We start from the raw sequence: 16599 nt of genomic DNA on the forward strand, positions 1-16599 counted from the left end.
TCCTATTACTTTCCTACAACCTTCCAAACAACCCTTTTTTAGCCCTTCAAAACCCACATAAAATCTTTTGAACATATTGTCACGCCCCGGACCCCACCGAGCCTGCGACATGCCTCCGTGGTCGTATTTCGAATGCGACGTCCCAGGACTCGTCGCCGACCCACGCAAACATCAAAACATAAAAGCGCAAGCGGAAACGATTATAAGCACCCGACAAGATTAAAGACCAAGGATAGAAGAACACTTGAACAAATGAGCCACATACTTCATTCAACGGCACGTACTTACAAAATCCAACCTTACATACAAAGGCCACTAGGGTTAAAAACCACCATCATCAAAAAGGGACAAGTGGTCGGGTAGGTTAGCCTAGCTATACAAAAAGGGTCCACCAACTCCATGGGCTCCTCTTCGGAATCTTGCTCCATCGGCTCTTCCTCGGGATCCCAAAACGCTGTGACGGACCATTCGTGGTCGGAGTCGGGGGTCTGAAATGGTTATATAATAACCATGAGAACGAGTCTCAATAAGCAACACCCTAAACCCTACCTAGGCCAATGCGTACCCAAACAAGTCTTACATGTAATCTAACAAGTAACGTACAAAATTCACATCCACGCACTTACCTCGCCTCAATCCACACGTCACCTCTACACGTTAGTTAATTCACAATAATGCAATAATAGCTCACGATCATAACACAACCACTCGAGCGCTACATACACGCACATTCACCCAATTCAACCAAGCACAATTCGCATGCGTGTCCGGCCAACTTTCCACGACCCGCGTCAACACGCCTCAGGCCAGCCCTCCGATCAATCCGGGCTCTGTCCCTCACTAGACATTTCACACTTTCTCACGACCCGCGTAAATACGCCTCAGGTCAGCCCTCCGATCAATCCGGGCTCCGTCCCGCGTAACCACGCCTCAAGACATTTCTTTCTTTCCCATGACCCGCGTAAACACGCCTCAGGTCTAATTTTCCTTTCACGGACCACCGTTAACACGTCTCAAGTCCGTTCTCATAGGCACACCAGCCACACAATTTAATCAATTTCCAATGACCGCCGTCAACACGTCCCAGGTCTAACTTTCCTTTCACGGACCACCGTCAACACGTCTCAAGTCCGTTCTCACAAGCACACAAGCCACACAATTCAATCAATTTCCAATGACCGCCGTCAACACGTCCCAGGTCTAACTTTCCTTTTCACGGACCACCGTCAACACGTCTCAAGTCCGTTAACTTTCATTCTACGGACCACTGTCAGCACGTCTCAAGTCCGTTCTTACATCCAATCCACCACAATTTCCACAAAATGCACCATACTAAATCGAGCGCACAAAGGCCTTGATAGGCCATCGAACCTGGCCCCCAACACAGCACACCCAACGCAATTTAGGCATAAAATCACACATGGGGAAAAATCACAAGTCAAACCGCCACTCAAACACACTCACTTCAACAACGAGCAACCAATGCAAATTGCCACTAATCGAACATTAATTCACACACGAACTATCATACATTTAAGCCCCACTTCGAGCACCAATCGGTCCCACAAATCATCACACAAAACGGCCCTTGAGCCGCTACAATTTAGCCCACGTTTGCACCACAAATCAGCCACCACACTCAGCCATAAACAACCACATTCAGCCACAAAGAACAAGGGAAAACCGAATACACAGATTCAGAGCAATTATGGGCCAGCGCACAGTTCTGGAATGCCTTTTAAAATAAATAGTAATTCAACTCCAAAAATTATGAAATTTGGATATGTTGTATAAAACATCTTGATAAACATTTTCCGTGCAGAACTCGAAACCCAATTCTAACTTTAAACACCTCTTTTTGTCACTTGAAATCAGACGAAATTCAACCCGGTCCGTTCAGGCCACCTGACCATCAAAATGCATCTCATCCAGTATCCAAATCACTTTTGAAAGCCTTGAAATTTTTATATGTCATACACACAAGTGTTTTTAACAATTTTTGTGAAGGAATTTTGTTGAAATAAGATCTGAAAAATTTTATAAAAATTCGGAAAGACAAAAAGGTCGGGTGAATAGTAAATCGGGCAGTTTTGTGACGGTCTGAAAACCGACTTCCGAATGACCCCAAACAACTTCCAAAAATTCTGAATTTAAAGTATGTTATACTTAAAGATGTTGGGAACAAATTCCATGGGGAATACTTCCTCAGATTCGGCCCACAATGATCACCAAAAAAATAACAAAGTGCAGAGGTACAGTAACAACTAGAAATCCGAGAATCATTAAACTTGCACCATTAAGCAAATCAAGCTTATACAACCACTAAACCAATTATCCACGGCCCTAATCCACCCCTAAACATGTCCATTAGTACCCCTTAGCCTAGTCAAGAGTTAGGAAGCCACTTACTTGGAAAAACCCAAGAAAATCGAGCAAGAAATGAAAGAAATGATGGTGCGGTGAGCAGCGGCGGTCTCCGGCGGTGAGCGGCAGTTTCCGGTGACCTAGACGGCGGCTGCTGGTCGGAACAAGGCTGAACAAGGGGCTGGTCTGGCGGGATGAAATGGAGAAGCCGAAGAAGAAGCAGAACCAGAAACAGAAGTGAAGAAGAAAGAAGCAGAAGACACGAAGCCAAGAAGGAAAAGAAGAAAAGAAGAAAAAGAGAGAGAGAGGAGTTGGTGGGGGAGTCAGCAGCAACGTGGGGGTAGCGGGGAAAGAGGAGGAGAGAGAAAGGAGAGAGAGAGAGAGAGAGAGAGAGTACACGCTAGGCACCTAACACGCTCAAGTGTGATCCAAGGGCCACAAATTCACCTTGTTGGGCAAGCTAGCATCCAAGGGTCCACATTAAATCTCACAACCCAAATAAAGAAAAGGCTAAAATGCATAGACTTAAATAAAGAGGGAGGTGTACTGATCTAAATTCGCACCCGGTCCAAATTTCATTTTCCGACAAACCCGGGCAATCTCGAGGCTGGCCACATTAATATCGCCACCGTCCAATTAAATTCGTCCCAGAACTCCGAAAAATTCGACACCAAAGTTTGGACTCTAAATAACGGTCAAATCGAGTGAAATTCTAGCGAAATCTCAATTTTAAAAACAATATCTGAGAGTGAGCAGTTCCCGGGCAAGATTTTACTATAACCACACTGACGAATTACACGTTTTATAAATTCCAAAAATAGGTCGCAATTCGGAATGTCACACATATTGTATGGGTGTCTAAGGATAAGATCAAATGTGTTGTTCTTACTAGATTGCTTTAATTGAGCTCTATAAGATGTCAACAACTTGTATTGCTCGGCAAATGGACCTCGAATGATCTTAAGAGCTCTAGCGATTGCTCTATAACATGTTCTTTTGTTGAGTGTGAGTCCCCACATCTCCATTGCATTTGCCTATAGTTGTGCTGCCTTATATTTTAGATTAGCTCTGATCTTAGGCAAAAACTCTTTTGCAATCCATACATAAGATGCTTGTTTATTTCTTAGGCTTCTGGGGCAAGTATGTTCTTCTCCAACCGTCTTGATAACAAAAGTTTTCTTTTTCTTCAACCAACTACCGTAAAAGGACCATTCACATCCGGTCACACACTTTGCATGCATCTTTGTAAATTCACTCTTTTTCCAATTAATGTTGTAGCCAATTGTAATTGCATATTTTTGAACAGCTCTCTTGAACTAAGTATGAGACTCAAATCTCATGCCTAACTGAAATTGTTATGCTGTATGGTCACAGTTAGGGTCATATCTAATAGTCAAAGGTCTCGCTTGGTCACACACTTCCTCATCTATACAATTAGAAGGATTGAGATCTTCATATGCTTCGATGTCCTCATCATCTTCGCCCTCATTTATGTTTTCTTCTACTGCATCAATAGCCAATGCCGCCTCCCTAACCATCCCCACTTCCTGTCCTATTTTCCTTAGTTGAAAGTAATCCGCATTATCATGTAGGATCAGCTCATCATCACTCTGAAGGGTTCATCAACGAAAAACAACGCAGCGGAATATAGAACCCTAGATAGGATCCATGTGTATATTGAAATAGAAAAGGAATTTCGAAACGTACCTTTTGCAGATCAAAGATAAATCGGCAACTGATTGTGTCTGGATTAGCGCCCCAAGTGTTGCGCCTCTACCGGTATCCACACACACGAACGGAATTCTCCAACGATCCACGTGCTAGCGAAAGATCTTGAAGTTCCTTTTTCTTAAACGCCTTTCGATTTTCGATACTCTGTCGAAAAACCCTAGACAGAGAACGATTCTCTATCTATTTATACAGCCTCATTATCCAGCGGAATTAAAAGAAGTGGGCCGGGCGATTTGGGCCCGCCAAACCGTCCATCTTTAATCGTACGTTTAATCGTTATATCATAAAGCGCACGACCGCATAGATAATTTAAATAAGAGAATAAATTAAAATCTAATTCTTAAGTAGATCAAGGTGCACAGAAAATATTAAGTCCGTTCGCTATTGTGTGCGACCCTGTAGGTTCACTAAACATTAGCAGTATGCTCAAAACTCTTTTTGGCCCACAAGTCATAAGCGATCTCTAGCAAGACATTATGACTACCTAAGTATAGTGAAGGTCGATTTTCCGACACAACCTAATCCACTACTAATATTAGAGTATCAACCTTGATTAATTCCTAGGGCAGACCACTAAAACACTCCCCCCTAATGCATCAATCTCACTATCATCACTCTCACCATCATCACTTTCGAAGTAAAGGCCATTATCACTCTCACTATATTCACTCTAGCTAGCGCCCCCATATTCAAGCCCAATCATAGCCCTAGCCCCGAGTTTAATCCCAACTTCATCTCCTTTATTAACCCCATCTTTGACTTCAACTTCGCCATGGCTAGTGGTCCTAGCACCGGCACCAACCCTAGCTTTCTTCATCAACCTAAAAATATCAACGTATGTTTTTTAACAGCTATGCATATGAAGAAAATGATCTCTATTCTTGAAAATTAAACTCGCAGAATTTAGCAGCAGAATATAGAAAAGAGGCTAAATAGTCTATGTGAATAGCATTGATTCTTGAGTAATCAAGAGAGGGAGAGATAGAGGACTCGCGCTTCAGCCACGAATCGAGCTCTTTAGACAATGTTGAAAGAGATTTTTCTTATTTAGATCATATTCACTAGAAGATAATTCAGAAAAATCGATGCAGCAAATAAAATTTAAAAACATGTTTTTTTCATTTTTTATTAAATTGAAAAAAAATGCTACATATAATTGACTACATTAGTTCGACCTCAGCAGAGTTTGCACGTGATCCTTCCAAGAGATTGTGCTAATACGGATCACATGATATCCACAAACCAACAACAGTGAATGAGCCAGGGCACAAAAAAAAAGATGTCAGGAAGAGAACATACAACAATAGCGAAAATGCAGAGGAATAACACTATAATTCTTAGTGATTCTCATGAATCGAGCTCTTTAGACCAGCAAATGAGCCTCAAACAAATCGAGCTTCGATTTTACTACAATGGCAAAACTACCAAAACAAGAACCTCAAAAGTAAAGATGGTGAAGAGAATACTCACAAAATGTTGGTGAATCGAGACCTGCAAGAAACACTAGAAAAAGCCCCAAATCGCTGAGCTGACCTTCTCCATGGAGCCAACGAACAGGAAACCTCTAAAAAAACCCAAATCGCCTTTGGCCAGCAAATGAGCTTCGAACAAATTGAACTTTAGCCAAGTCGAGCATCCTTGAGAGAGAGAATGAACGAACATACGAAAGCCTAAAGCCCCAAATCGCCTTAATCCAGTCGGCCAGCAAACGAGTTCGAACAAATCGAGCTTTCTTGAGAGAGAGATTCGAGCAGGATTCTAACCCTAAAGTCCCAAATCGAGTTTTATGGAGCCAACGCAAGAGAGGAAAACGGCGAAATTCGTGTGCACAAATGGAATTCAGAGAGCACTCGAGCGAACAAAGTGAGACAAAGACAGAGCGTGGAGCTTCAACAGAGAGAAACTGAGCATGGAGAGTTTTGAGCGTGGAGCAAGAGGAAAGAACGATGTCTTCTAATATTTCAGCCACGTCAGATAAAAAATAGGATTGTTTTCCCTCATTTAATCGACTTTGGCCACGTTAGCGCCGTTTAAAGTCTATCATCCAAGTTAGCAGCCACGTAGGACTTTTAATGGTGATTTTTGATAGAAACATAACATAGGGTAAATGTGTCACATAAGTATAAGTTTAGGATTTTTGGTATCACAAAAAAAAGTTTTGGGTAAATATGTCATAGTAGGCATAGTTTGGGATTTTTAGTGTCAAAAAAAAAATCATGGCAAATGTGTCACAATGGGCCTAGTTTGGGGTTTTTTGTGGCATTTTCCCTTAATAATTTAATGCATAACTTGATAACACGCTATGGTCTTCAAGGATTTAGGAATATTAATGTTGCAGAAATGGTTGTTATGTTTCTTTATATTTTTGGACATGGTATATTTAATAGGTTAGCACAAGAGCACTTTCAACGCTCTGGAGAAATCATAAGTAGGCACTTTAGCTTAGTTTTAGATAAAGTATGTGATATGGGAAAAGATTTGATCCAATCAACTGATCGGCAATTTAAGGAAGTTCCAGAAAAGATCTAGAAAGACCAACGATTTTATCTATATTTTAAGGTAAGTTACTATTGTACAATATAAAGGAAAAACTAAATGTAAATCACGTAATATTTCGTTCTTTGTTTTTAGGATTATATTAGAGCTATGGATGGTACGCATATCCCAGCGGTGGTACCCACACACAATAAAATTTGTTTTAATGGTAAAAAAGGAACGACGACTCAAAATATATTAGCCGTATGTAATTTTAACATGGAATTTATCTATGCTTGCACCAGTTGGGAGGGACAAGCTCATGATACTCGTATTTTCTATGAAGCCACTGGAAGACATGATGCACAATTTCCTCATCCTCCTCTAGGTTCGTTAATTAATTGTTTAGGTACATCCATATGTATCTATGTGGCATATGTTGATTAAATTTGATTATATTTGTGTAGATAAATATTATTTAGTAGATGCTAGATATCCAAATCTCACGGGTTATTTGGGGCCATATAAAGATGTTATATATCATTTACCAGAGTTTCGACAAGGTCCTACACCAACGGGGTATTGAGAAGTGTTCAATCGTACCCATTCCTCTTTATGCTCAGTAATTGAGCGAGCCTTTGGTGTATTAAAAAATAAGTGGAAGATTCTGACGAATATGCCAAGTTATCTGTATGAAAGCAAGTGCAAATTGTCATAGCGACAATGGCTTTGCACAATTATATATGAAGAAATGCCGTGATCGATACGGATTTTGAAAGTGCAGAATTGGATCCCAATAATGGATATTTAGTTGATCATGATGATGTAAATGAGGGGATGAGTGATTCAAATGATAATATATCTTTTGACATGGTATGCTTACGTGATGAAATAGCTATGAGTTTACAAAGTCGTTAAGGATGTTTGTAATATTTAAGGATAACGTATTTCATTCTTAGGGACATATGATTATATGTATTATAATGAAATAACTCTTTCTATTTGTTAATATATTTCTATTACATTATTTTTGACGCGAAAATATAAAAGTTAACTTCATTATTTTTTTTACTTCTATTTTAAACAATTAAAATTTAAAAAAAACTTAAATTGATCACATCAAAGGACTTTCCAAATAGATATTTACCAAATTGCTTGCATTTCCCCAAAGCACTTTTTAATTATAGTTTGCCAAATAGTCTTGCATTTCTCCAAAGCCCTTTGTGCTAAATGCCTTTGCATTTAGCCAAAGGCTTTTCCTAAATGCCGAACCAAACAAGCCCTTAATTTGAGCTTATGGTTTGCCCAGAATGAATTTTTGAAGTTTGCCGCACATGCTGGACTTATTGCGAATAGTAGCTTCAGGGCAGATTTTTCTTTGGTTTTCAGCTAGTTTTTGAGTCGGCTAAGTTAAGGGTTTTGTAGTACGTCGAAAGAGCTTTCTATGGTCTCTAAGTTTGCTTGAATCGGAGTTCGTAGGAGGAAGTTACGGCTTGAGCAAGTTTGTCGCGCGAGCTGCGCATAGCGGACAGCAATGGTATTCGCTATGCACGAGTTTGCCGTTAGCGCATAGGTGTCGTTTTTTTTCCATATCATTGTTAACACAATATAATAGCAATCCGTACGGGACAACTTAACAATTTACAATAATGCCACAAGCACATGCCATATTATTTCAATGTTCACTTGTTTAGTCTCACGCCCGACTCACGAATTACGCCAGTTATCCACCGGTCCGTGTAAGGCACTCCGGATTACGCCGATTTACTAATCTGTCCGGCTTCCGTAGTTTATTGACCACATGCATCTCTACTCCGAGGCATTGCGATTTGCTAACCATGGCATCCCCACACTCAGCTCAAGGGTATTCTAACTCCTACGGGGTATTATCAACGCAAGGCTCGATGGATATCCCTTATGATGGATTCATATCGCACAACTCAAGCACTTTTTCTTATACATACAGCAACAAAACCATTTCACGCATACATTTCATCATATCTAACAAGTACATTAAATAACATATGCCATAAAAGTGATTTAACACCTTATTTTCACACACTAGCTATTCATATCCATAATTTCTAGAAATCTCTTACCACAAGGTAACCAAATTTGCATCACAATTCAATATCATATCGAGACCAATCATGCCTCATTGGAAGCCTAAAGGGTGTGGGTTCCATCTCCAGAAGACACGGTATTGTGGTTTGGTCATTTTCAAGTAGAAAATCATGAGTTTTTGCCGATGGGTAAAATTGTACAGTTTTGCACGACAATAGTAATCAAGGCTAAAAACATAGTAAATGATCCCGAAAAATTATGAAACTTGAATATGTTATAGAAAAGACCTCAAATGACATTTTCATGAAGGGTATGAAGCCCAAATCATTCTGTAAACATGGCTATTAGTCACTCAAAGTCAAATCACAATCAACCCGCTGGAACAAAATGTCTGCTTCTCAATAAAGACCCATTCCTCCACTTAGATCATCTCCAAATATCTCGAAATTTTTATATGTCATAGACAAAAAAGTCCCTTACAACTTTCGAGAAGGAAATTTGTTAAAAATCGCACTGGAAAATTTTGTGGAAATTTGAGAAAGTACGAAGATAATTTTGCAATACTGGATAGATCAAACCCGGTTTGAAGGTAGGCTTTCGTCCAACCCAAATCAGCCTAGAAAAATCTAGATTTAAAGTAGTATGTTAAACTTCAAGAAGTGGTAAATAACTTTTATGAGAACGAATCCCCAAATTTGACCAACAAAAGTCTCTACAAAAATAGAAAATAGACAAGGTACAGTAACTACAATTCTGAGTTTTAAAACCAAACTCCAAGAATCCAAACCCTAGTTGATACCCACGAAACTCAAATCCAGAGGTCTAAACTAATATGCAACAGCCATTCCCACCTTCATTCAACAATTTAAACCCATCATCTTCACATGCAATTCGATACAAGCACTAACAACTTACATGCAATCACTTTTAAAGCCAAGAAACCCACATGCACTCACTATCCAGGTCTAGAATTTCACATGCAAGCACATACAAGACCAAAAATCACACATGCAAGCAAGAGACATTCATCTACAGCACATTACAAGTAAAACCAAGCATGTATAGGGATCAATAGGCTTAGAATCAAGCCATTTCCCTTGCCTTGGTGATACTAGAACTAGGATCCTTCCCTTTTGAGCTGCTGGTGTGACCTTCAAGCTTGAAAATGGAAAAAAAATGGCATGAAGATGAAGATGGAGATGGCGGTGAGAGGAAGTGAAGGTGGGGGCGTATCTCGACCAAGGTTGAAAGGAAGAGAGGATATGTGAAAATGAAAGAAATGAAATAATGAGAGAGTAGGGGAAAGGGGTCGGCTGAATTGGGGGTTTCAGGGAGAGAGAGTAAGTCATGGTCTAGCTCTTCATCATTAGCCCCTAGAAAGTGTATCAAACAAGCTTCTCACCCTTGTATGAATTCTCATTGGCTGAAGTGGGGGGCCATGCATAATTACGCCCCAAAAATTCATTAAATCTCCATGCAAAATTGGCACTAAGTGGCCGTCCATGCATAGGGTACATTAGGATTATAATCGTGTCCTATGTTATGTATATTAGGTGTACATAATAGCCACACAATGCATACATTAATGGTCGCTGTCCCTAAATTATCTTAAATGGTTATTTGGAACACATAAACTAATTAAAAACAATCGTTAATATTGAAACAATTCCCCAATAATTCACTAATTGATGTAACGAATTTTGGGATGTCACAACTGAGGGATCGACAACGAATCAATCCACCGATCATGCAAGTCGACCAGGGCTATTCGGCCATGGATCGGCTGCTCGTCCATGAGGATTAGTCATGCGACAATCACGCACCATCATGGATTGATGAAGAAAACGGTCATGGATCGATCCCACGTGACTTGTGACATCCTGAATTTCGCATATGTGCTTAGTAAGCCAAGAAAATTGATTTTAGTGTTGGTGATCGAATTTATTTAAATGACGCATCTTCAACGGTCATTTATGGAATTGAGGAGCAATGGCACTTAATCTATGTCTTGTCCGAAAAATTATAAGAGCCTATTGGATAATTCATAGTCCTAAATTTCAGTACTTAGAGCCCAATTTACATGATGCAGGATACAATTGAAATGTTTTTCTCACACCATGCTTAGCCGGCCACCTTATATCACCTATACACTTCAATTTATTAATTATTAAGGTCTAGTAATCATTATGGCCGCCCTTCTTGTCCAATAGATTTTCATGCAAGGAGATCAAAGAGTGTTTAACACTCAACATGACCTCTCCCTTTACCCTTCACTCAGCTAAACTCCCTTCTCCCCCTCACCCTCATCTAATCATTTTCTCTCAAAAACTCTCTAAAAAACACAGCAACTAAGGAGCAAATTTCGGTCTTTGAAGCTTCAAGGTAAGGAGAAATTTCTAGCTACTAATCTTCTTGGTCTTCTTGATGCCCCGGTTTGATTGTGGCTCTTGGTTTCTTTTTGTTGTTCTTGGTCTTGGTTAGTTCTGTTGAATTCTTGCTGAGATAGTTCATGCATGTGAGTTGTAGTGCTTGGTCTTGATGATTTTTTATCTAGAGTTCGCAAATCTTTCAAGATTGGGTAAATTCGTAAGTCTATAAGCTTTTATTTTTTTAACTCGAAACTGTCTGACCCTTACTATTTGCTATTTTTATGTGGCATTTGGTGTGCATGAGATTGCAATTACAAGACAAATGCCTAAAATGTGTGAAATGAAGTAACTGTTACGAGATGACTATCGGCCAGTAAATTGATAATGCCCCGTGGGAGTCGGGATGCCCAGGCCAGCAAACCTTGGATGCCTCGGCCAGTAAATCGAGATGCCTTAAAGTGAGATACCTGTGGCCAGTAAACCACGAAAATCCAGCTAGTAAACTGGAAGTGACCCGCATGGACCGGTCAATAAACCGGTTGAATCATGAGATGGGGGTGGAAATAATCACATGACAACCAATGAAACTCGGCATGTGAGTCATGTGTGTTGATGGGCAGTATGTTCTCGAATTGTTAATTAGTTTTGCATCGTAATTTCACAATGTCTTTAGTTCATGAGTTGTTGTGACCCTATGCCTTCATGTTCGTGAATGATGTGTTTTAAGTATGTTTTTAAATGTGACATGGGCGGAATGAGTGGTTTAGAGGTTAGACATCTATGTAGCACCAACACGCGACACGACATGACACGACACGACACGCGACACGTCATTTCTCAAAAAAATAGAGAATTTCGACACGTTGGGACACGTTGTATATTAAATATATATTTTTATATATACATGCTAAATTATCATTTTTATGATCAAGTCTACAATTAAATAAATAATACAAACATAGACTAGAATGAATTTATACTAAAAACATTAATTCACCATTTGTTAATATCATTCATTGTTTCAATTTGACAAATTCAACTACATTCCTTTCTAATAATCCATAAACCTTGGAGAGAAAAAAACAAGCAATCCACATTCCACCATTAAATTTAACAATAAGTCAAAAAACAAAAAACAATCCACATTTCACCATTAAATATAACAAGTCATTCATCTACATTATCCACTTCTTCTGAAAAAACAACAGACTCCATCTCTAGCTCAGCAAGTGAAAGACTCGTAACTTCAAGCACTCCAACGTCTTCAAATGTGTCAAATGCATCTCCACCAATATTCCACATCTTGGTCTCTCCTTTTGCATATTGTAGACTTTTTCTTGATAGAAGACGTAGGTTACTATGAATGAAAACCAAATCTTCTGCACGTTTTGGAGTCATTTTATTTCTCCTCACCGGGTGCACAAAGGAGTAAGTACTCCAATTCCTCTCGGTACATGATGAATAAGAAGGTTGTGCAAGAAGCTTTAAGGCTATGCTTTGAAGCATGGGTGCACTTTCACCATGAAGAACCCACCAAGCATTAGGATCCATAGAATACCGATTTTGAAAGGAATCAAATTTTCTAAACTCCCTATTTTTGTACGCAAAATCCACATACTCCAAATTCACTTTGGTGCGGTCATCCAAGTTATGAAAGTATTTCCTAAGGCATTTTTTTCTTTCTTGGATGATTTTGTTATCCTTGTATGGAGAAACTCGAGAAGGATATTCATTGAGCAATTGATCACTATAGTACCTAAACCATGATAAGTAAGAAGAGTATTATATTATCATGTCAAAGAAAGAACAACTAACAAAGTAATAATCTCATACAATTTTAGAACTTACTTAGGATTCAAGGCATGTGCCAAGCAATGAAGTGGAGTGTTGTTTCTAGTCAAACTATCCACAAGAACTGTATGAACCGCCTCATGAAATGTAGACTCCTCATCTAGCATTTTCACTTCATGCTCATATATAGCTCTTTTCACTTTTTGAATCATTGAATCTCACATGTCATAAACTAAGTGAAGACAAGGCTTGTCGGTGTCACAAATTCTAAGCATGTCATAAATAGGAGCCGTAAAGGAAAGTATATAATCAATGGAATCCCACCAAAAATAACCCAACTCCTTTTCCTTGACAAACTTAGCCCTCCCTTGATTATCATCTCGATATATTTTCCATTTGTCACAAATAACTATGCTTTGAAGACCATTTTTTATTAACTTGAACCTCCTAAGCATCATAATCATCGAAGCAAAACGTGTATCCGCTACGGAAAGCAACTTCAAGTTAACAACCTCATTGTATATTGCTAATCTCATGGAATGGTTCACGATGAAACATTTGATATGCATAACTTCCGAAACAATCTCAGAAATCCAACTACATTCTTCATAAACTTCATGATTGGTCTTTGTATTATTTGCGGCACAAATGTTCTTCAAAGCTAAATTAAGAGTGTGCACCACATAAGGCATCCAAATAATGGATGAAAATTCTTGCTTAATAAGCTGTCCCGCACTCTTACAATTTGAAGCGTTATCCGTAATCACTTGGACCACTTTCTCATGCCTATTTCATTGATTACTTCTTTAAATAAGTTAAAAATGAAATGCATATCCTTTGTTTCTCCCGAACAATCAACCGACTTTATAAACATAGGTTCTCCATCCAATACTACCATAAAATTAATAAGTGATCTCCTTTGTGAGTCACTCCATCCATCACTCACAATACTAACACTATTCTCCCTCCATATGTCTCTAATAGGTGTACACAACCTATTAATATTTGCCTTCTCTTTTTACAACAAAGTGGTCCTCAACAAATTGTATTTCGGTGGTACATATCCCGCAATATTATGATTAGCGGCATAAGTAAAAGCGGATTAAAAGTAAAGGTTCCTTGCTAGGTTAAAAGGCAAGCCCACCGAATAAAACATCATAGCAATCTCATAATCTAAATTTTCCCGTTGAGTCATGTTGAATGCCTTCTCCAGTGATCCTCCCCTCCGACTTCCAATCTTCCTTTTTTTGGAGTATGAATCCATCTCACCAGTACCGCCACCACTAATTGTCAAACTAGAAGGGGGCAAAGGTACATTTTTAGGCGCAAGACTCGCTAATATAGTATTGACCTCTTCATCTAATCTTTCCATCTCCAAAAGATTGTTTTTTTCTACTTTTCCGCATTTTCCAATTCCTTTTCCACTTATCATCAATAAATGGGCCCTCACTCTCGTATATGAACTCCTAAAATCTTTTTTGCAAAAAATTGGATTTCCAAGACAAATTTTCCCCTGCGTTGCTATGAGTAGCTAGCTTAGTGATATACCTCCATAGTGGTTTATTCAAATTTTCATTAGTAGATGTAGGCACTTGTGTACAAGAAGTGCTACCACCTATGCTTGAAGTCATTCTACAAAAAATACAATTACAAGAACTATAAATTTAATATGTACACCAAGAGAAGCCAAGAGAAGCCACATGACATCAGGTATAAATTAAACTACCATGGATATGACATCGTTCAAGAAAACCTAGAAAGCTCTAATGATATTTGTAAAATCTTAGTGAAATGACACTGAATAGCAACTTTAAAATGCTAATTTGGGATTACTTTATTCAGTTCTATATATATCTATTAAGGTTAGGAACTAAAGCAGAGATTGATACCTCATAATGAAAAATCATGAAGAGGATTACTAATTACACGTGCATTGATATATCTAAATGGACTATATTCCATAGAAAGTTTGTGCTTTTCTTTCTTTCCTGAGAAAAATGCTTAAGCTATTGAAGACCATCATGAAAATAATGACTCTACACAACCTTATTTATTGGTGTGGAACTCAACCCTACCTAACACCTTGTTCAGCTTCATATTAGCTTCTTCACATAAGCCAAAACCAAGTAATGCCCAAAGTTGTTTAGTGCTTGCTCTCTGAAAAGTTTTATTTGTTTTAGGCTATAATACTATTTATGTCTTACTTACATGTGTAGCTTCTCATGTTTGACATGGATCATCGAAACGTAGGCTGAAAGCATCTAGGACTCAGGAAAACTTGACGGCGATATGGTAATGTTGTAAACAATCATACAAGAAGAAGTAGAGAGACCTTATTGTCCGAGGTGCATAAGGAGAAAACTCACTGATGTGATTATAAATTCACGGCACCACCAACTTACATGCAATTACAGTGTTGAAAAGGTGTTTGCTTCATTAAGATATCACCTTATTCCCTCTTCCTAAGATTGAAATCAGCATTGAATGTGCTCAGCCTCCAGAAAACAATAGGTATTTTTGGGCTCAAAAGGTATGAAGAAGATGGGTATACCGGATAAGATGCCCACTCAATTGCATTTGTTTGGTAGCACATGCTTGTTGCTTATAGAAATAGCTTTAAATTCTAATTATTAAACACATCCAGAAAAAATCACCAAGAACGTCTCTCTCGCTCAATTCTAGCGAATCTTACTGAGGCAACCCTACATCAAGTAGAATGAGTCACGGAGCCCTAGGGTAGACAGCGAAGAACTAGAGATTGAGCGAAGAAAAGCAGTACAATTAAGGGAAGAAACAGAGAGAGGTGTACCTAGCTGCGGCGGCGAGCGGCGTGGAGAGAGCCTCACGGTGGTCGTCGGTCGACAGAAAAGACAGAAAGAAGAGAATTTGAGAGTGGGAGGTTGGCTGGTCAAGCGAAGAAGATGGGAACAGAAAGAGCATGTGTGTTTGGCCCCTTTTCTTTCGGTTTTTCTTTCTTTCTTTTTTATTTATAAATTTACATTTTGACCCCTAAGTTTTTGAAAATTTATAAAATTGACCCCGTACGTGTCGGAATCACTTGTCGAGATTCTAGACTCGTGTGTCGGAGCGTGTCCAAGCATGTCAGTGCTATAAAGTTAGACATTTCTCTTGTTGAGCGTCAGCTCACTCTTATTGATTTTCTAGATATTTAGCTATGGCAGCCCTACCCACTACTCTAGTAGCTCGCTATGGAACTCCAATAAACTTCAAGGGTGTATTGCAGGAGTTCACCGACCCCACCTTTCTTTCTGTTCATTTTGTGAAGTACACCGCTACCCTATGGGTTGACATAGGATCACCAGCTAGCCCCATTCCATATCATTTTGTTGCGGTCTACGCGAAGGTTGGGGGAAGGCTTGTAGGACCGCTGCCTTATCCAGATGACAACAGTAGCAATGATAAAGAGAGTGATAAGGAGTAGCAGGGTAGAGCTGTGGATGTTGTTGTGTGTAGTGGGACTGCTTTTGGTGACACGGTCATCACTTTTTGGCTACAACCATGAGGATGGGTGATAGGAGATGGTGGCAGTCGTGGGTGTCACATTGATGGTATCAAGGGAGTAGGGCACCTTTTTTTTTCTCCCAGATATAGTTTTTTGCTATAGTGTTTGATCATGATGTTACTCAAATCGCCCATGTACATAAATAAATATATGGAATGAAGATGTGATATTTGTGTTGCGTATGTGTCAACTGAATGAGAAATGTCTACTTTGATTGTGAATTGTCTTCCGCTTGTGCTATAAGTGAAAAGACTAAAGAAACACGTTAGTATGTGACGCTCT

At 39.1% G+C, this 16599-nt stretch overlaps 1 protein-coding gene across 1 annotated transcript; it reads right to left on the minus strand.

Annotated features, from left to right (window-relative positions):
* Positions 1-12120: 12120 nt before the first annotated feature.
* LOC130134879 (uncharacterized) lies at positions 12121-12554 on the minus strand. Its single transcript, XM_056302674.1, has one exon. The coding sequence runs from the start codon at positions 12552-12554 to the stop codon at positions 12171-12173; it is 384 nt and encodes a 127-aa protein (XP_056158649.1). The 3' UTR covers positions 12121-12170.
* Between the last annotated feature and the right edge of the window lie 4045 nt (positions 12555-16599).

Source organism: Syzygium oleosum, unplaced genomic scaffold (genome assembly GCF_021117445.2).
Source record: "Syzygium oleosum isolate NSW1041296 unplaced genomic scaffold, Sole_v2.1 Sole_v2.24, whole genome shotgun sequence".
In the NCBI taxonomy this organism is placed as follows: domain Eukaryota; kingdom Viridiplantae; phylum Streptophyta; class Magnoliopsida; order Myrtales; family Myrtaceae; genus Syzygium; species Syzygium oleosum.

Bases quoted from the DNA above. Each gene is read 5' to 3' on its own strand.
- LOC130134879 (XM_056302674.1), bottom strand. From the start codon at position 12,554: ATGGATCCTAATGCTTGGTGGGTTCTTCATGGTGAAAGTGCACCCATG.